The sequence below is a fragment of the Chrysochloris asiatica genome, unplaced genomic scaffold, assembly GCF_000296735.1.
Source record: "Chrysochloris asiatica unplaced genomic scaffold, ChrAsi1.0 scaffold00080, whole genome shotgun sequence".
NCBI lineage: Eukaryota > Metazoa > Chordata > Mammalia > Afrosoricida > Chrysochloridae > Chrysochloris > Chrysochloris asiatica.
Window position 1 is genome coordinate 1,615,966 of NW_006408598.1, and position 22,292 is coordinate 1,638,257.

At 37.4% G+C, this 22,292-nt stretch overlaps 1 protein-coding gene across 1 annotated transcript in view; it reads left to right on the forward strand.

The window, feature by feature from the left end:
* TASP1 (taspase, threonine aspartase, 1) overlaps window positions 1-22,292 on the forward strand; it is a 476,835-nt gene that overhangs the window by 371,904 nt on the left and 82,639 nt on the right. The window contains exon 15 of the mRNA XM_006865621.1: window positions 8,160-8,233. Coding sequence (XP_006865683.1) covers window positions 8,160-8,233 — 74 coding nt within the window. The remainder of the gene's footprint in view (window positions 1-8,159; window positions 8,234-22,292) is intronic.

Below are 22,292 nucleotides of genomic sequence, written 5' to 3' on the forward strand. Positions count from 1 at the left end.
AAAAAAAAAAAATACAAGAGAAAAAAATAAACTAAAAACAAACAAAAGGTAGCAACCACAAAAACTAGAGTGAATACTGCAGTCTATAATCACAGAAAAAGGAGAGGAGGGAGAAAAGGGGAAAAAAAAATCTGTAGCCTAAAATGAGTATAACTTTAAGGTCCTCTCTTCAGCTTCTTGTTTTCAAAGCTGCCTGAGAGACTTCAGGATGCCAGTGTTGGTTGTTATGCTATACCTCAGGCTTTAATTCAATTTTCAGCCTGTTTTGTTTTCAAATTTTCTTTCCCTCTCTATAACCCTGTCCTGCCCTTTCCTGTTTAAAAAAAAACAAAAGACAGACAAGCAGAAAGCCTTCAGGGCCTGCTCTTGGGCTGATTATCTGTACTCATGCATGGTAGAAGAACCCACCAGTGGTGAGGGTGGAGGGTGTTCACTTGCTCAGGCTCCCCCTCTAGTCACCAGTACAGAAGTGGGCAAACAGTGAGCGTGCTTATAACCAGACACCAAAAAAAAAAGAAAGAAGAGAAGAAAATCAGAACAAAGCAAAACTGACAAAGTCCACTTTTGCTCCAAGGTTCCCGTGTCATTTTTCCCAGGTGTTTCTGCTCCCCCATTTGTCTTGTCATTTGGTCTCGCCCAATATGTCAGCTCCAGGCCTCCGAGTCCAGCCCAGCAGATTCAAAAGTACATGATTTTTTACTTCAGAAGTTCCACAATCTGTAGGCCTTGAAACCTTCAAAGTATTCCTATCTCTGTGGTTGCGAGTTTTGGAGCTCTGCCCTGAATCTGCTTTGACTGGTAGTACGTGGGGGATATGTATTTTTGATAACTATTTCTAAATAATTATTCTCTCCTAACAACGTTCTGTAAGAGTGTTCTTTTGTCTATCCTCCATTACTAGTGTTACATAAAACCATTAAAAAACCAATGGGATAATTGAAGAGTGCTATCTTAAGGTTTTAATTTATATTTATTTTAATATGAATAATGTAGATCATCTTTTTCTGTTTTAGAGCTAGTAATATTTTTTCCCTTTTGTTCATATCCTTTTAGTTTCATTTGCCATTTTCAGCTCTTTATATAAGAAGAAAAGTATCCCTTTGTCTAGGATATAAATTCCAACTGTTTTGTTCAATTTGTTATTTGTCTCTCTACATTATTTTCTCCTCTGGTTAAAAACAAAAAAAAAAACCAACCTGTAAACATTTTTTTTTTTTTTTTAACTTTAATATGAAATGAGTGAAGGTTTATAGATAAGATCATCAGTTTTACATTTATCAAATCATGAATTTAGTTTCATCTCAATGATTACAGTCCCTTCCATGAAACAACAGTTGTCTCTCCCTGTGGTTACTCATGTACAAGTATCCTCTTTCAAATGCTTACATTATTTGTAGAGTATCTAAATACATGTGTGTATAAATTGTTATGTGCTGTCAAATTGGTTCCAACTCATAGCGACCCTGTATGGAGTTCCAAGGAGTGGCTGTTGATTTTGAACCACTGACCTTTAATTCAAAGTGAACTTGCATAATCCTACAATGCCACACCAGGACTGTGTGTGTGTGTGTGTGTATATATATATATATATATATATGTATGTATGTATATATATATGTATGTATATATATATATATATATTTATTCACAATCTTCTCCCCATACCTCTTCAGCCTTTGTCTCCGTCCATGTGTCTACACAGGGAAGACTTTTGTTCCAAAGTTGTGTGTACATCAATATTTACCATTATCCCCTTTAGCCCTTGCATATCTCCCTATGTCTTCACCTATTCTTCATTCTTCTGCCAACCTCCCTCATTTGTATATTGCCCTCTCCTTCATTTTATATTGCCTTCCCCATCACCCAACTTAACACATGTCTACCCTCTAGAGGGTAAATTACTCTCTTTTCCTTCCCACCACTGGTTACCATCAAAAAATGTTTTTCTTAGTATGAAAACCTTTTCTTGAGTTTTTTTTAACAATATCTGTTCTTTTGTGATTGACTAATTTCTGTCATTGTAATGTCCTTCAAGTTCATCCATGTTATGAGGTGTTTCTCAGAGTCATCATTATTTTCCAAAGTTGCATGTTGTTGTTATTAAGTGCCATCAAATCGGTTCTGATTCATAGGGGCCCTGTATAGGATTTCTGAGAAGTGGCTGTTGAGTTTGAACCACCAACCTTGTAGTTCAAACTGACCTTGTGGTCGAATGCTTATCCTACATTGACATACCAGGAATAATATTCCATTATGTAAATGTACCAAATTTTGTTTATCCACTCATTCATTGATGGGCATTTAGGCCGTCTCCATCTTTTTACTATTGCAAATAGTGCTGCAATGAACATCAGTGTGTGTATATCTGCTTGAGTCATGGATCTTCTTGTGAATATGTATTACATAGAGGGACTGCTGGGTTATACGGTATTTCTATTTCTAACCTTCTGAGGAAGCTCCATACCATTTTCCACAGTGGTTGAACCATTTTGCAGCCCATCAGCAATGTCGAAGGGTCCGAGTCTCTCTATAGCCTTGCTAGCTTTTGTTGTTATCTGTTTTTTTCTGAGCTTTGCTATTAATGCTGGTGTGAGATGACATCACATTGTTCTTTTGATTTGCATCTCTCTAATGGCTAATGATTGGAATCCTGATGTAGTACTGCAGGATAATGTGCTGGACTGCAAGGTCAGTTTGAACTGCAGGTTTTGTGGTTCAGGCCCACCAAATGCTCCTCAGAAACCATACACGGGGTGCTGTGAGTTGGAACTGAGTCAACAGCACTTGACAACAACAAAATCAACAACAGTTAATGATTGTGAACATTTCTTCATACATTTATTGCCTTCTTGAATCTCTTCCATAGGTGAAGTGTCTGTTCATGTCCTCTGCCCATTTCTTAATTGGGTTGTTTGTCTTTTTCTTGTAGAGGTGTTGCAATTTTCTATAAATTTTTATATATTAGTCCCTTGTCAGACATGTTGTTTTACCCAGTTTGTTGGCTTCCATTTTACTCTTTTGGTGAAACTTTTGATGTACATGAGTGTCTGTATTTTAGGAGGTCCCAGTCATCTATTTTGTCTTCTGTGGTTTGTGTTTCTAGTAGCATTTGATAGTGTATATATGCCATGTATTAGACCCCCTAAGTTTGTCCCTGTTTATCACTGATGATATTTATAGCTCTAGGTTTTGTATTTAGATCTTTAAACTGTTGAGTTTGGTTTGTATTTGGTGTTAGATATGGGTCTTGTTAAATTCTTCTGTAAATGGATTTCCAGTTTTGCCAGTACCATTTGTTTAAGATACTATCTCTTTCCCCTTTAATATGTTTTGGCACTTTGTCTAAGTCACTAGACTTTATGTGGATGTATTTACTTCTTGGTTCTCAATTCTGTTTTAATGATCTGTTTCTTTCATTGTGCCAGTACCAGGCTGTTTTGATCACTGTGGCTAGGTAGTAAATTTTGAGATCAGGGAGTGAGAGGCTTCCAACTTTGCTCTTCTTAAGCATTGCTTTGCTTATTCAAGGTCTCTTTCCTTTCTATAAAAAGTTAATGATCAGTTTTTTCATCTCTTGAAAGCAGGGTGGAGAACCTTTTGTCTGCCAAAATTTATAACATCATGGACCATACAAAATTGTCAATTTAAAAATTAGTCTGCAGTCTTTGGTCAAACATTTAATTAACTCACCCCTAAAGTGATGGCTAAGGAGCTCTGGTAGTGTAGTGGTTACAAATCGGGCTGCTAACCTTAAAGTCAGCAGTTCGAAACTACCAGCTGTTCTGTGGGAGAAAGATGAGGCTTTCTGGTCCCGTAAAGATTTTCAGCCTCAGAAACCCTGTACAGGGTCTCTATGAGCCGGTTCTGACTCCACAATATATAACCACCACCACCAATGTGATGACTGGATTCTTGATTTGACACTGTAGGATCAGCACTGGACTGCTAACCACAAGGTTGTTTGTTCACATCCACCACTTGCTTCTTGGGTACCCCATACAGGGTTGCAGAGAGTCAGAACTAACTTGACAGCACTTAACAACATAACAGCAAATGTGATGTCTGGAACTACGGTTGCCTTGGCAGGGCCAAACCAAATGATTTCATGTAGTGCTGTGAGTTAATGCGGTGGACTGCAAATTCAGTCTGAACTGCAAGGTCTGCAGTTCAAGTTCATGAGCTACTCCTCAGAAACCCTATACAGGTTTGTTAGGGGTTGGAGCCAACTTGATGGAACTTAACAACATACGGCCTGGGGGCTGGACAGCCTCACCCTTGCTTTAAAGAATGATGTTGCAATCTGGTTTGGGGTTGTATATCTGTAGATTACTTTGAGTTGTGTTGACATTTTTACAATGTTAAGTTTTCCTATCTATGAGCAAGGTATATTCTTCCATTTATGTAAGTTTGTTTTGGTTTCTTGTAGTAGTGTTGTATAGTTTTCTTTGTATATAGGCCTTTTGTTTCTTTGGTTAGATTTATTCCAATGTATTTAATGTTTTGGGTGGCTATTGTAAATGGTATTGCTTTCCTAATATCTTTTACAGGGCTGTCTTTATTAGTATGGAGGAATCCTGCTGATTTTTGCTTATTAATCTTGTATGCTATCCCTTTGATGAATCTTTCGATAAGCTCCAATTATTTTCTTGCTGAGTCGTTGGTATTTCCTCTGTATAGGATCATATCATCTGCAAATAGAGTATTACTCCTTTTTTCCAATGCATTATTGTTGTTGTTAATTACTGTCAAGTTGGTTCCAATTCATAGCGATTCGGTATAGGGTTTCCAAGGAGTGGCTGGTTTGTTTGAACTGTCAGCCTTGTGGTTCAAACTGATCTTTCAGCCCAGCACATTATCCTGTAGTGCCACACTGGGATTCCAAGGTGGATACCTTTAATTTCCCTTTCTTGCCTTGTAGCTCTAAGATTTCCAACACAATATTGAATAGGAGTGATGAAAAATGGTATCCTTGTTTGGTTCCTATACACAAAGGGAATGCTTTCAGTTTCTCTCCTTTGAGAGAAGTGTTGGCTGTTGGATTTGTATATGTGCTCTTAATTATGTGAAGAAATTTCCCTTCATTTCCTACTTTGTTGAGTGTTTTTATCAGGAATGGATGTTGGATTTTGTCAAATGCCTTTTCTGTGTCAATGAATATGATTATGTGGTTCTTTTACTTTGTTTTTTAATATGGTAGATTATGTTGATTGAATAAACATTTGAATGTAATCAAATTATTGATTTTATTACTTATGGACTCTTTGGTTTTGTCATAGTTTAGGAAGCATTTCTTAGGGGAGATATTTAAGTATTTTTAAAGAGATTTTTCCTTTGGTGTTTGTGGGAAATTGAATTGTCTTAATTCATGGCATTAATTATAAATTCCTTTTGTCTGTTCCAAGTAAATTTCAGAGTAAAAGAACGATGGAAGACCACAGGGTTTGGAATTTAATAGTCCAGTTTAAATTCCAGTTCATACACTTACTAAAATGACTTAAATCATGTTACTAATTTCTGAACTTTAGGTTCTTCATCCACTCTTTGCCAAGCTCTGCTGTGAGAGACGTTATCTGGCACATGGTAGATTCTCAGTGTTTGTTTCTCCTTCTCCTGTTTCTTGAACTATTCCACCAGGAAATAATTTGTTAAATTAACTTGAGTTATGACATGCTCTGAAAGTAATAAAATAAGATTTCTTTTCAAAAGCATTCTATGCTTTGAATTGTAGACAATTCCTGCTGAGTTTCTGTAATTAACTTGAGCTGGTGAGCTGAACACTGTATACTGATTTGAATTCTTACTATTAGTAACAATGTGTTGGCACAGGCTAGATATTTTTTCCCCTCATAATATCTATTTGTGAGAGTAGTATAAAATTAATTTCTAGACATTAAGTTATTATATATCTTAATTCAATTTCCAAACTCCGTATCTAGAAACTTTACTTAAAAACCCTTCAAAAGGAGTCATTTAAAAAAATCTAATATTTTTATTTATTACATTTCTTGAAAGCATTACAATGATTATATTTTATCTGTGTTTCTTTGCTAATTCATGAGAAATTGTTGTCTTAAAATTGGGGGCTTAAGGCCATGTCATAGTTTAAGAAGCATCTCCACTCTATTTGAATGCAGTTGCATTGTCACTACTCTCTCTCGGAAACTTTAGTTACATTTGAGGTCCTTTTCCCTGCTGAGCAATTGAGACTATCTGAGACCTGCTCTGGATCTCAGGATTTTTGAAGTTTAAAGCAGATGTGTGTGGAAGAAAAAGCATCTGGTGAAGAGAACTTGCATCGTTGTGTGATGCTGTTTTCCTACACTCTTTTAGTGGAGCGTCTGTTGAGCAGGTTGGCAGGTTTGATAATTCATTAATGATGAGAGAATGAGCCATGTATCTGAGGAACTCAGTTTTGCCCCCTTCTTTCCCACATGTCTGGCAAAGCCTTCAGAGTTAGGATCACTGATCACAGAGTTGTGTCTCAACTCAAACACTTGTCTTCAAGCTTAATTAGCTCCGAGATGTAAACAGATGAATGGCCTAGAATACAGAGGATTTAATGTTGAGCAATGCAGTTTATTAGAGACTTTTGAAAGTTTTGTTGGAGAATCGCATAGAGACCTAAAATAAAATCTAACAAAACAGACTGTTATAAGTATGTACTTGAAGCAGTTGTTTTATGTGTGTCCCTGTATATTTGTGATTTTTTCTCTTTTTTCTAACCTTTACTTTAGATATAATTTTCAAGCTTGCAGAAAAGTTACAAGAATAGTAGAAGAGACTCCCATTATTGCTTTGCCCAGATTCATACGCTGTTTTAATTTCCCTCCATTTTTCCATTCACCCATGCACACACACTTTTTTCCTCCCCAAACCATTTAGCAGCCAGATAGAGATAGATAATAGGCTCTTTTACTCCTAAATACTAGCGTATATTTCTTAAGAACAAGGGCATTCTTTTAAATTATCACAGTGCAGTTTTTAAAATAATAAAATTTAAAACTGCTACAACATACATTTACAAACTACACTAACTGTCTCAATAATGCTTCTTAGAACATGCATCTACTGTACCAGTCCAGGATTCAATCCAGCATTTTATAGTGCATTTAGTTGCTATATGTCTTCTTTGTCTCCTCTAAGGGGTGTGGCACTGTGGGTTAATGCGCCAGACCCCAAATCCATTTGAACTGCAAGGTCGGTGGTGGTACAACTCACCAGCTGCTCCTCGGAAACCCTATACAGGGTCACTATGGGTTGGAACTGACTCGATGGCACTTCACAACAACAATATAATAATATTAGCTTTGATCATTTGGTTAAGGTGGAGTCCATTGGGTGTCTCCACAGTGAACTTTGTTTTCCCCTTCGTGTTTTATAAAACTCTAGGGAGGGTTACTTTAAGCCTGTTCCTCTTGAGATTTTCTCTAATTGCATTGTTTCTTCGATATTTATTAGCTCTCCTTTGCTGTAAAGAAGAGCTTTTTCTCCTTTCCCATTTATTTGTTTACATCAATATGGCCTTACCTGGTCTTCTTTTGTTCTGTGTTTATAATCTACTAGCATCACTACTTTGATACTTTGATTGACACAGATTTGGCTACTGTTAAGCGCTTCTGCTGACCGCTGTGTCTTTTTTATAGTTCCCCACAATTCTTAGACTGTTTCTTTACTTTATGGCAAAACAGGATGTTCCAAACTCACTTTGCATTTTTCTCTGCCCCAGTCCTGGGACTGACATTTCTCTAAGGAATCCTGGTTCCTTTTCATGGAGAATGGTATTTAGAAACTAAGACCTGGAGTATGTTTGTATTAAAGGAAACTGTGCTATAGTCTTGGATTTACTAAATCATTACATGCTCTGTAAGTTTATGTGTACATATGTGTGTTTAAGTTGAAAGTTTCAAACAGAAGATCATTTATTTTACATGTAATAATCATAAGTTTTGACAAGAAAGAAATACATTTTTCATTTCATAGTAAATGGCATTACACGGTTTTGAATACTAAATCATGTTGACATTTATGAAGGAGCAAATGGAAAATGGGGAAAAGAGTGTGTTAAATATAAAGTTATCTTTAACTGTTCTATTAAAAAGCAAAGATTTATTTTCCATGGGTGATTTGAATGTGCTTATTTGTGTTCTCTTCCATGGCAGTGGAATTTCTGTGGAGTCACACGACAGAGAGCATGTGTGTTGGATATATGTCAGCACAGGATGGGAAAGCCAAGGTAAGCGGTTGAGGGGAGGTGAAGGGAATTGGGACCTACAAGCCTTATAGCCTTTGCGTAAGACTCCAGACAGCTGAATTGATGTAAATCAATGTTTTCAGCCTCTCTTTGATATTCTGAAGAATCTGATTAAAGATACAAAAGAAAAATAGCAAATAATTTTTGCTTTCACTAGAGGAGAAAGGGGATTAGGAAAACCCCTTTTTTAAAAAAAAAAATCTTGCTCCTCTTCATCTCTTATGAATAAATAATTGGAAAAGAAAAGGTAGGATTGTTAAGAGAAAGTGGGAATGAAGTTGATGAGCTTCCAGGGATGTATAGTTTTGTAAGGAGTGCTGGAAGAGCTAAAGAAAACCAAGGCAAAGTAAGCTTAGCCCCTTCATGTGCAAGCACAGATGGGTTGACATTCTTGCACATATAATCTGGTCTAGGCTCCCATGTGTTCTCACACCCTGGCATGGGATCCTTATTGGCAGTGTCAAAGGTGTACAATGTGTCTATGCTATGTATTCCTTGGGACTTGAAATAGTCACGTCAACATACACGCATCACCTTTTGAGTTGCCCAACTTCCCTAGACTCATGATGGTTGAATCTGGAAATAAAATCATAATTTGTGGATTTTGTTCTTTATTGGTCTTATGTTCTTGCTCATAGCAGTCTTCGAAACGGCTATGGCTCATGATGTTAATGTGGCATTAAAATACCTCAACTGCACAATTGTGAAGTTGGGCAGCCCTTTTTTAACAGGTCACAGTTTATTTTGTACATTTGTAAATATATTAATAAAGTAAGGAAACTTTTGATTACACATTCTGATATAAATTAATTCAGTAACAAAATATGAGGAACAGAGCAAGTTGGCAAAGTGGTCACCTAACTAACTGAACAACTAATTAAAATGAGCACAGATTCTACATCTCAGAACTCTGGATAGCAGCTTAGGTGTTGGAGAGGTGGTGTGAGTTCAGAAGTGAGGTCAAGGAGCAGCAAGTACAGCACAGAAACTGAGAGAAGTTGCCATCAGGAGTGGTAACTCATCATAGCCATTTTGGGACAGGGCTGGTTAACGTCCAGAACAGGAAACCTAGAAAGAGAGCTGATCTGAGGAAACTGTAGCCTGATTTTTTTAAGGTGGCACAAATCAACATTTTGAGTTTATTGGTGTCAGTGTGAGAGAGTGCTGTTGAATCTTTCTGGGGCCTGAGATGGATGGGTTCCAAGGGCCAAGGGAATACTTTACACTGATTGGTGACATAGAGAAAAATGGCCCACAATTAAACACCATGGTAGACCCTGTGCCAGGGCACTCATGAGGGAAAGGCATCGAGAGCCCTCAGTCTTCAAAAGAGAGTTATACCATACTACTTACATCAGCATCTGTGACCAGCTAAGCATTCCCTCGTGTACATGTGTATTGAATTCCATATATGAAGAATCCAGAATTCCTGAATCAGTACAGTAAAAACCCAAATGATAAGAGTGACCTCTAGTGGGTTTTGAGAGAAAGTACCAAACCTACTGCTGCGGAAGTTATCCCGACTCATAGTGACCCTTTGGGACTTGAGTGGAGACAGCCTCAGAAACCCTGTATAAGGTCACTATGAGTCGGAACTGACTCCATGGCACATAGCCACTACCACAACCACCACCCAGAGCTGTAAGTCTTTGCAGAGCCAGGTTACTGCACCATTCTCCTATGGAGTGACTTTTCTGTTAACAGTCAGGCATTTGACTGTTGCACTACCAGGGTACCCAATCACAAAAATTTCCCACAAAACCAGAATACAAAATTTGGAGTTTAAAAAAATATATATAACAAAATGGCCCCAAGTGCAACAAAAATTAGTAAAACACATAAAAACTAAAAGAGCAGAAGAGCTAATCAAAAGCAAAACATGAATATATGTGGTAACCACTCTGAAATCACCAAGAGAAACATTTAGGAGGACAAAAGCAAAAAGGCCCATCTGAAGAAATAAGGTAAATACAAACAAAAATAGAAAAATAATAAAAAAGAGAATATGAAGTAGTCAAAAAACAAATTGCGAAATTAGTGAACATAGATAACTTCATTTTCAGTAGTAGCCTTAAATGTATTTTATCCTAAATGCACCATGTCAAAGACAGAAAATGGCAAAATGAATGAAAACACGTGATTCATCTTTTTGCTTTCTATAAGAAACATATCTTAAACATAAGGACACAAACAGACTAAAAAATAGAAGAATAGGAAAAATCCATGTAACCAGTAAATAGAAAGAACAGGGATAACCATATTTATAACCAGACTTTAAATCACTATCTATAACAAGAGATAAAGTCATAAAATAATAAGAGTCCGTTCAGCAAGAAAACATATAAATTCTAAATACATATGTATCTGAGAGCAAGGTCCCAACATAAATGCAACAAATAGTAACTAATATGAAAGAATAGATAACTTCATAAAAATACTAGGAGACTCTAACACACCACTTTCAATTATTGACAGAATATCTAGAAAGTAGATCAATAAGGACAGTGAGAACTTAAATAAAACCATAAGCCAAATGGACCTAATAGGTATCTACAGAACACTATACTTAGCTTTAGAACAGTGCACATTCTTTTTCAGTGCATATGGATCATTTTCCAGAACAGACCATATGCTAGGACACAAAACAAATCTCAAAAAATGTATTAAAATATGGAAATCATTTGAAGCATCTTCTCTATAATGGTATGAAGCTGGAAACCAGCAATAGGAAAAGCAGTAAAAATACATGGAAACTAAGTCATATACTGCTAAGAAACCTACTGGGTTTTAGAAGAAACCAAAAATAAAATGTAATTCCTAGAATCTAGCAAAAATTTAAAAACAACATATCAGAACCTTTGGGGCGCAGCAAAAGCAATATTCAGAGGGAAATTCATAGCAATAAATGCCTACATTAAAATGAAAGAAATAACCAAAATCATTAAAGTGACAACTTGAATAAATAGAACTGGAAGTGCACAAGAAATCCAAAGCTACTAGAAGAGGTAAAGAATAAAAATCAGGTAACAAATAATTGAAATAGAAAATATAAAAACAATAGAAACAACAAAACCAGAAATTGGCTTTTTGAAAGGATCAGTAAAATAAACAAACAACTGTCTAGATCAGCCAAAGGAAAAAAAAACAGGAGAGGCAAACAACCAAATTAAGAAATGAAATTTGTGACATTAAAATGGATCCAACAGACATAAAGATCATAACCGATTACTATGGAAAACTATATGACAACAAATTTGAAACCTAGATAAAACAGACAAATTCTTAGGAACATACTACCTGCTCAAACTAACACAAAGAAGTAGAAAATTTTAACAAACACTGCCATCAACAACAACAAAAAAAGCCCAGGACTAAATGGCTACACTGGAGAGTTCTATCAAGCATTCAGAGAAGAGTTAATATCTGAAAAAGTATAGATGAGATAAGAACACTACTGAGCTGTTTTAATGAAACCAGCATAACCCTGATACCTAAACATCACACACACACAAAATATTGCAGACCAGGGGGACTTCTGGCAAGATGATGGACTAGGCAGATGCACTGCACAGACCTGCTACAGTAAAGATTGTTGTTGTTAAGTGCCCTCAAGTTGGTTCCAACTCATAAGAAACTTGATTTCTCAGAACAGCTGATGGATTTGAACTACTGACATTATGGTCCACTGTCCAGTGCTAATTCTAAAGCACCACACCAAGAGTACACAACAAAGATATGAGAGACCAAGTAAAGCAGACACAGATAAAATTCTGGCACCCTGAACTTCAGAAGAAAGATTAGAGAGGTGAATGGAATGTCTGCTGGGAGGAGAGGTCAAACAGGAAGAGTAAGAGATGGAATCTGACTGGTGAATAGCTGGCCAGATGTAATTCAACCATCTTGGGAGCAGCTTTGGCAGCAGAGGGAGGTCTGGCAGAGCAGATTCATGCAAGTGACAGAAAATGTGCTATTTCTACTTTTTCCCCATGTTCCTCTGGTCACCAGAAGTATGGCCAGCTCCTACCATCATCCACCCCCAGAGCAGAATCTGGTCTCCAAAAATTCAGAGCCATGTGATTAGGAGCCACAGCCACAACAGCATGAGGTGGGGGCTGACTGTGCCGCTTGGGTACCTGGATTCATGTGGGCTTGGCACCGGCCTACAAAACCCACAGAGCCACTATACCAGCATGAACTAGACATGCTCCCCCCAGCTTTCCTGTGGTCCTAACCGACACTGAAACCAGTTCCATCAAGTGCCCCCATGAATTAATTTCACATCCAGTGTCCTGAGCATAATAGGAACTCTTTCTAGGGCTAGGAACTCAGCTGTCACATCTCTTTGATAATCACCCCATGAGCTCTTTGATTTCCAGGAGCCCACCAGCGATTTTTCTCTTTTGGGTCCCAAGACTACATTTTTTTCTTTTTCATATATGACAACCCCACAGTGTCCTAGATACAACAGACAATTTTAGTTCATGTGAAAAACAAAAGGGACTGGCTCAAACAGATGATCAGGATGTAGATCCAGAAAACATTTCTGTGGAAGAAAAGATACTGTAACTAACTGAAAAAAGGATTCAAAAGAATGCTAATAGATACCTTCAAATGATCGATAGGTTAAAAAAAACAAGGGAACCACAATACAAACTTTAGAGTAATTCAGGAAAACACAACAAGAACAAAATAGATGCAAATTTTGAAACAAATAAAACCTGCAATTAGAAATCCAGAATATTAATACTAACATCTCAGATAGGGACAATACATTGAAAGGCAAAGGAGTAGATGTGAATCAATGGAAGCACGAATTAGTGAGCTTGAAGATAAATCTGTCAATACTAGTATGCTAGAAAAACAATCAGAAAAAAGAATGAAAAAGCTCCCCCCCCCCCAAAAAAAAAAACAAAAACCTAAGAGTTACGTGGGACACCATGAAGAGTAACAACTTATCAGTGATTGAAATTCCATAACAGGAAGAAACAAGCACTGGAAAAACTATTGAAGAGTTGTTAAAAGAAAACTTACTTAACATCATGAAAGAAAAGAAGATACGCATACAAAAAGCTGAGTAAACCCCAAATAGGATCCCAAAAGAAAATCACCAAGACTTATCATAATCAAATGTTCCAAAACCAAAGACAAAGAGAATCCTGATAGCAGTTCAGGAAAAACAAAAGTTACCTACCAAGGAAAACCAATAAGATTGAGCTCTGATTTCTCAGCAGAAACCATGCAGAGTAGAAGGCAATGGGCTAACATATACAAAACTCTAACAGAGAAAAATTGCCAACCAAGAATCATATACCTAGCAAAGCTGTCCCTCAAATACCACAACAATATTAGGACATTTTCTGGTAAACAGAAATTTAGAAAGAATTTGTAATGACCAGACCTCTTTACAAATAATGCTAAAGGGTTCTTTGGACTAAGACTCAACAACAGCAGACTATAATCTGAAATTGCCATACATGACAACATCACCCAGAACTCAATCCAGATACAGAAGTATTTGAAGTAAATCAAGCTTACAAGACTGAAAATAGGGAAGTAGAGATACCCATGTACAATGAAGTCAGCTACAAAACAAAAAGAGGGAATAGTGCAGATATAGAACTTTCACAATGCAAGGAAGTCCAGTAGATTTCAAACTAAAAGAAACTGTATTAACAATGGAATATTATGCTATCTTGAAGAATAACGAGGAAGCTGCAAGCCACCACATAACATGGGTGAAACTTGAGGACATTATGCTGAGTAAAATTAGTCACAAAAGGAGAAATATTGCATAGGACCACCATTGTAAAGCTTAAGAAAAAACACCTCCACTAAAAGGGGAATAAAAAGAATTCTTTGTTGGTTACTAGGGTGTAGAGGGTAGGGTGAGTGGAGGGAGGGGAAGGTGGAACACAGGATAGGGAATAGACACATGATAGTTTGGGTATTGGGGGGCAATACACAAGGGGTAGGGGAATAAAAGAACAAGGCATATGGGAGAACATTTAGGCAAGTTTGCATAGGCTAAATGGGACAGAGGTAAATAGTGATGTATGCTCAAACTTGGAACAACAGGACCCTGGAATACAGGGATTGAGGCATGGTTTGAATGGGTGTAAAAGAGGGGTGATAATGTTAAGATGCTTGACTGTCTTTTGAATCTTGGTTTCCCTTGCCTACTATTGTAAAATAGACATTTGAGGGGGAGAGAAAGGAATAGCCAGAAACATCACTATAGAAAGCTTGTAAGTCCATCTTCAGCCTGTAACTGATTGGAATACCTAAAATTGGCTAGAACTTGCCCAGTGAAAGAGGCTTCCTGCAGAGCCTTTGCATTGCATAATACCATAGGTGGAATCTTGATCCCCATCCAGAATCTTCAGAGGTGGGGAATTTCCACTTGAAAAGACAAGCAGACCAGCCTGGGACAGCTAGAGAACAGAAGATAATTCTTGAAAGAAAGACTATCAGGAAAAATAAAAAACAAGAACGGCAGTCTGACTACTACAAGAACAAGCAAGTTGCTTGCGGGGAGCCATCAAGGCAAGCAATCAACTCCCCTCAGGACAAACCCCCTTCCAAGACAGAAACTCAAAGGGAATACACAAGTAGGTATGTAATCTTTCTAGTGACCACATTGATCTACCAATAAGGGTATATGGGGGAAAAACATGAATAAAGCTGTAAGCTAAGTCCAACCGCATTCCATAGACTCCTGTCACCTGAGTTGATACATGGTTGGTCAGCAGTATAGCAAGACCTGGGGACTCCTGAGCCTATGGACAGGGACATAGTCACAGAGGACTAGAACGGAGAGTGAAGCATCCAGCTGATATGAAGTGAGGGGAGATGCACAAGAAAGCCCATACTTGCAGATAGTACCCATTTGACCTGACTTCAATGGCTGGATGATCAGAACTCAACTAGAGTAAGAAAGAAGAGGGAAAAAAAAGTGTAATGCACTACAATTTGATGAACTTGATCTACACTTACGGATGTAGTAGCTTAAAAGAGGGAACAAATCTTTACAGCAAGGATCATTCCCACCCTCTCTGTACACAGAGTTGACAGGGATGGGCAACTTAGACAGGGGCTACCCAACATGATGGACAGTGAGCTAGAAAAGCAAGAAGTGACTGGCTTACAAGTTTTCAAGAGAGAGCTTAGTTTCAGAGGGTGCTGGGGGGAAGGTAGAATCGCCACTGAGTGGGTGTGTCCAACCTTTATAGATGGAACTGGTGAAAGGAAATGGGGATTAAGACTCTTGAGGTTCAATAGTGAATAATTGCTATCAGGACAGATTGTGAATATTTCAAATGTAAAGGTAGACATTTTTTAACAAATGAAAGGCAGTGTTTGATCTTGCGGTCCAGTAGCAGAGGATCCTGGGACCATCAAGGAAGAGAAGCAGAGTGCAGGACCCTATCCAGAGAAGCAGTGATGCCAGAGATGGAGGCAGAGACAATGACATGGAGAGATGGAGTGGCTGGGGACTCTAGACTTAAGAAAGGAGAGGGGCTGTGTGCTGCGGTCCAGGGGCTGGCATGCAGGGTATACCCTTTGGTTGTTTGAATGGTTATATATTCCAGAGGGCTTTGAAGTACATCCAAAAAAGAAAAAAAAAAACTGGGACTGGAAGCAAATGCTGTTGAAAGATGCATGGAGGGAATTGTAATCATTGCAGTGAAACGAAATACGATAGAATGAACGTAAAGCTGATGTTCTCCCATGTAAAGTATCACTCAGCTTACAATAAAAACTTAAAAAAAAAAAAAAAAAGAAACTGTGTTAAGTAGGGGAGACAAAATAATAATAAAGAGAATCCTCAAAGAAAAATAATATCCCTGCACATCAAAATAAGAAAGGAAAATCAAAGGTTTAGGAAGCATTAATACTACAAAAATGAAAAGAAAATCCACACACAAAAAAAGTTTTTAGAAAAAAAAATATCAGAATAAAAAGTTTTGTGGAACAAAGACTCCAGCAGCACTATGAAAAATCACACAGAAAAATGACAAAAATAAATATATACCTATTGATAATTACACTGAATGTAAATGGATTAAGTGTACCAGTTAAGAGATATAAACAACAGAATAGATAAGAAAACAGGATCCTTCAATATGCTGTCTACAAGACACACATATCAAAAAGATGGAGATATATCAATAAGATGAATCTGTGAAATACCTCACAACATGGTTGAACTTGGAGGACATTATGCTGTGTGAAATTAGTCAGTCACAGACGGACAAACATTGTTATATGAGACCAATGTTGTAAAAAGTTTTTAAAAATGTTATCTTGATATAACAGAAACAATCTATGATTGTTATGGTTGGGAGGAAAAATTATTCATGGGCTAAAGGTTAGAGACATGTTAACGTGGGTGACAGCAGCAATATACAACAAGAGGGAGGTTAGCAAAGGAAGGATGTAGGTAGCGTGAAATCAGGAGGAATACAGTAGTTAAGTGAATAGAGAGGTAAATGTTGTTAACTGTTTGTACATGGAGCGGATTGCAACCATGTAAAGAAGCAAAGTATATGATTTGTTGAATACAAAACTGATGATCTGCTCTGTAAACCTTCATCCAATTCACAGTACAGAGTTAAAAAAAAAATTACAGGCCAATAACTGTGTAAACATAGATGTAAACTTTTTCAGCATTTTAGCTAACAGACTTCATTCAACAACAACAAAAAGATCATACACTATGATCAACTGAAATTCATACCAATATTACAAAAATGGTTCAGCATTAAAAAACTGAAAGAAAGTAGTAAAAGTATCACTATTTGCAGATGTCATCACACAAGAAAAGATAAACTAACTGTGTAATGCTTCAACATTGTAGGGTACAAGAAACAAACAAAATGCTGCCGTTGAGTTGATTCCAACTTACAATGCTCCTATGCAAGATGAACACACACACACACAAAAGCAGTTGAATTCCTGTGCACTAACAAGGAATGTATGATTGTAGCCATTTCTGTATTACCTTTAGCAAACCTTCACTCACATGGGATATCAAAGAGCTTGTCTGATGATTTCCGCATTCCTTTGAGTCACCTCTCTTTGGAGTGGGCACATATACGGATCTCTTCCAAGCAGTCGGCCAGATAGTTGTCTTCCAGATTTCTTGACAGAGATGAGTGAGTGCCTCCTGTGCCGCCTCACTTTCTTGAAAGATTTCAATTTTTATTCCATCAATTCCTGGTGTATGGTTCTTTGCCAGTTCCTTCAATGCACCTTGAACTTCCTCCTTCAGTATCATTGGCTCGATCATATGCTACTTCTTGAAACAATTGAACATTAACCATTTCCTTTTGGTACAGTGACTCTATGTATTCCTTCCATCTTCTCTTGATGTTTTCTGCATCGTTCAGTAATTTGCCCAGAGAATCTTTCAATAACAAAAATTGAGGCTTGAATTTTTTCTTCAGTGCCCCCAGCTTGAGAATCATGCTGAGATTGAAAGTGCCATGGGCTGCCAAAAGAACCAATAGATCCATTTTGGAAAAAGTGCAGCCAGAGTGCTCCTTGGAGGCCAAGATGGCCAAACTTCGTTTCTCATACTTCGGACATATTGTGAGGAGGACCCAATCATTGGAGAAGGATATCATGTTTGATAAGGTGGCGGGTTGGAGAAAAAGAGGAAGACCCCCAGTGAGATGGATTGGCAAAGTGGCAGCATCAGTTGGCTTAAGTGTGACAACAATTGTGAGGTTGGCCCAGGACCAGGCAGTGTTTTGTTCTGTTGTGCTTAGGGTTGCTATGAGTTGGTACCAACTCGATGGCACCTAACAATAACAACAATGTTAACTACCCATCAAAAGGCAACAGTTACAGTAACTACGACCATGATACTTATAAGTAGGTTTACACTTATAATGACTAGCAGTATGACTGGTGTCCGCTCCTTGGAGGCCAAGATGGCCAAACTTTGTCTCTCATACTTCGGACATATTGTCAGGAGGGTCCAGTCACTGGAGAAGGATATCATGTTTGGTAAGGTGGAGGGTCAGAGAAAGAGAGGAAGACTTCCAACAAGATGGATTGGCCAAGTGGCAGCATCGATGGACTCAAGCGTGGCAACATTAGTAAGGTTGGCCCAGGATCGGGCAGTGTTTTGTTCTGTGCATAAGGTCGCTATGGGTTGGTACCGACTCGATGGCACTTAACAACAAGTTCAAACCCATAAAGCAACTCTGGAAACCCACCCTATACAGTGTCACTATGAGTCAGAAATAACAAAAACAAGAAGTAGGATTACTGGATCACAGGGTAATTCTTAATGGCTCTTACCAACATGTGTGAAGAGTAAGCCCTAATATCACTGGAGCTGCTCTGCAGGAGAAAGTGGGGCTTTCTGCTCCTGTAAAGATTTGTAAATCCTTTACAGGGTTGCTATAAATGGGAATCAAATCTATGACAGTGGGTTCTGAGTTATGTGAAGAGTGGCTACTGTATTAAACAGAGCAGGGTTAAAGAATGAATGGGAATTGGCTATTTAAATAACATTCTCAATGACAAAAACAGTTTTGAGTATGAAATAAAACATAAGCTACACAAATCCTGACAGCTGATTTTCTAGACATTAATATTTCTCTCACCATTTATGTATTGATTCTGAGATAAAAATAGCTTTTTAACAAAATAAAATGTTTGGGGTTGTCTCTAGTGCTGAAGCCAGTCTGGTTTGGTATGGTCATGTTATTAAGTCCCTTGTGCAGAAATGTTCTTGTTATCCTTGCTGGTGGCCTGTGGAAGGTACCTTATCTATTTGACATGAAATATGGGTAGTAAAGAGAACAGAGAGTCCTGCATTAAGCTCAAAGATGTTTAGCCCCAGGTGAGTCATGTCCATTCTGGTGGATATGAATTTGATACTTCTGGCAAATTCTCCAGCTGGTAGTCTTGATTGGGTCTGCACATTCAGCCTCTCTTCTTGCCTGGCTTGAAAATTATAGCTCTGACCTTCCTTTAGGGAATTAATCTCATGCCTTTTCTTCTTTCTTTGACCTTGTGGCTACAAATGCTTTCCAGAAAAAAAAAAAAAAAAAAAAACACTATTGCTTTGGCTCCTGACTTCTGTTGATCAAAAACAATGATCTCTTTTGTCATAAAAGCTGAAATTTTATGTTATTACAGGTAAGATAGAGTTATAGATAAGAAGTAGGACTTAAAAGAGAATGGTGGCTTTGTCAAATTTCTAATTGTGAGTAATCTTTTGGTCTACCCTCTCTCTTCCTCTCCATCCCCCCTACCTTGCTTCTGTACCCTAGCATCTATGAAAGAAATATTAAATTAGTGGCTGGCCCATTCAACATAATGTTGAGAACCATGGTAGCAAAATAAATAAGGAAGCAGCTATTAAAAACTCTTTTAAAACTTTATAGAAATAATTTTTTCAAGTTAACAAAAGCTTGTCACAATTTGAAGAAATTGCTTTTTTTACTACATGTCGTTAAACTAAATTCATGTGACCATTTGAGCATTTTATGCAAACTGACTGTGGCTTAATCATTGAAATAATACTGCATAGAAAAGACCAGATAATTATCAATATCATTGTAATCAGGATTCATGTATAATTTAAGTATATACATAGCTATATTCTTTGACTTCTTTCATTTGTTTTCTTTCTTTCTTCCTCCCTCTCCCTTCCTTTTTTAAAAACTTTTTATTTGAATTGAGTGAAGCCTTATAGAACAGATCATCAGTTTCACATTCTACAAATCATACACTTCACATCATTACACTGATTGCAATCCCTTCCATGTACCATCTGTTAACAGTACTCACCTCTATTCATTTTAACCCTTACACTTATCCCTGTTTCTTCCACTGCCTTCATCTTTCTTGTGTCAGTCTCCCTCTTGTTGTATATTGCCTTCCCTATCACACAAGTTATCTTGTTTACCCCGAACACAGGGAATAATTTTCCTTTCCTCTCTCCCCTGGTGGTAACCATCACAGAATGTTTCTTTTAGCAAGAAAACTTTTCTTAACTTTTTATAGCAGTGGTCTCACACAATATTTGCCCTTTTGTGACTGACTAATTTCACTCAACATAATGTCTTTCGGGTTCATCTCTATTATGAGGAGTTTTGTAGATTCATCTTTATTCTTCAGAATTGCATAGTATTCCGTTATGTGTATAGACTACAATTTGTTTAATCATTCTTAAGTTGATGGGCACTTTTGCTATTGTGAACAGCCCTGCAGTGAACTTGGTTATGCATATATTAATTCACATCACAACTCTGATTTCTTGTGAATATATACCAAGTAGAGGCATTGCTGGGTCAGATGGGTTTCTATTTGCAACTTTTTAAGGAGTTTTTTACAGTGGTTGCACCAGTTTATAGTCCCACCAGTAGTGTAGGAGGGCCCCATTTTCTCCACACCCTAATTGTCACTTGCTGTTTTCTGTTTTTTTGAACTTGGCTATTAATGTTGATTTGAGATGATATCTCATTGTTGTTTTGATGTGCCTCTCTCTAATGGCTAGTGATTATGAACATTTCTTCACATGTTTATTGGCTGTCTGAAAGTCTTCCTGGTGAAGTATCTGTTCATATCCTATGCCCATATTTTAATTTGTTTGTTGTTTTTCTTGTAGAGGTACTATAGGTTCCTATAAATTTAAGAGATTAGTCCCTTCTGATATGTCATTGCAAGAAACATTTTCCCAGGCTGTGGACTCCCTTTTTACTCTTTTGGTTAAATCTTTTGATACACATACGTTTCTAATTTTTAGGAAGGGTCCCAGTCTTTTATTTACTACTGCTTATATGTTTTTTAATGTTTCATAGCGTATGTATGCCATGTTTAGAGTCCCTAAGTTTGTCCCTACTTTTTAATTGATGAATATAAGTTTTACATCTAAGTCTTTAATCTATGTGAAGTTTGATTTTGTATATGGTGTGAGGAGTGGGTCTTATTTCATTCTTCTGCAAATGGATTTCCAGTTTTGCCAGCACCATTTGTTGAAGAGACTTAACTTTTCCCCATTTAATGTGTTTTGGCCCTTTCTCAAAGATCAGTTGACTATATATGTGGATGGATTTATTTTTGGGTTCTGGATTCTGTTCCGTTGATCTATATATCTTTCATTGTACCAGTGCCAGACTGTTTTGAACACTGTAGCTGTGTAGTAATTCTTGAGATCAGGGAGTAAGAGGCCCCACTTTGTTGTTCTTCTTAAGGAGTGCAGTACCTTGCTTATCCGAGATCTCTTTCCACTCCATATAAAGATCATGTTCATTTTTTTCATCTCTTTAAAGAGTGATATTGGAATCTGTATAAGGATTGCATTATAGCTATAAATTTCTTTCAGTTGTGTTGACATTTTCACAATGTTAAGTGTTACTGTCCATGAGCATGGTATATCCTTCCATTTTTTGTAAATCTCTTTTAGTTTCTTATAGTAGTTTTTTCTGTATATGTCTTTTGTTCCTCTAGTTAAGAGTTCTTCCTAAGTATTTTTTCTTTTGGATGGCTTATGTAATTGGTATTGTTTTCCTAATTTCCTTTTAAGAGCTGCCTTTATTAGTAAAGAGGAATGCAGCTGATTTTTAAATATATATATAAACATTTAAACAACCAACGGGCGCATTCTGCAAGCCTACCTCCTGTCTGCCAGCACCCAGTCCCTCTCTTTCCATTAGTCTAGAGTCCTCAGCTGCTCTCTCTTTCCATGTCCTCTTCTCTGCCTCCATCTCTGGTGTCACTGATTCTCTGGATAAGGTCCCATATTCCGCTTATGCTGTTCTCCTTTGATGGTCCTAGGGTCTTCTGTTCCTGGAATGTAAGTTATCTGCCCCCCCTTCTTTGTCACAAAACTTCTACGTTTACAGTTGTGACAGTCACAGTTAGTCATGATAACAGTTACTCATTATTGAATTATAAGAATCTTATCTCCATCACCTTTCACCAGACTTGTCTAGACAAAATGAAAACTATTCAGTAGGGATTCTACCTTCCCCCATATACTCTGATACTTAACTCCCTCTTGAAAACTTGTAAGCCAGCC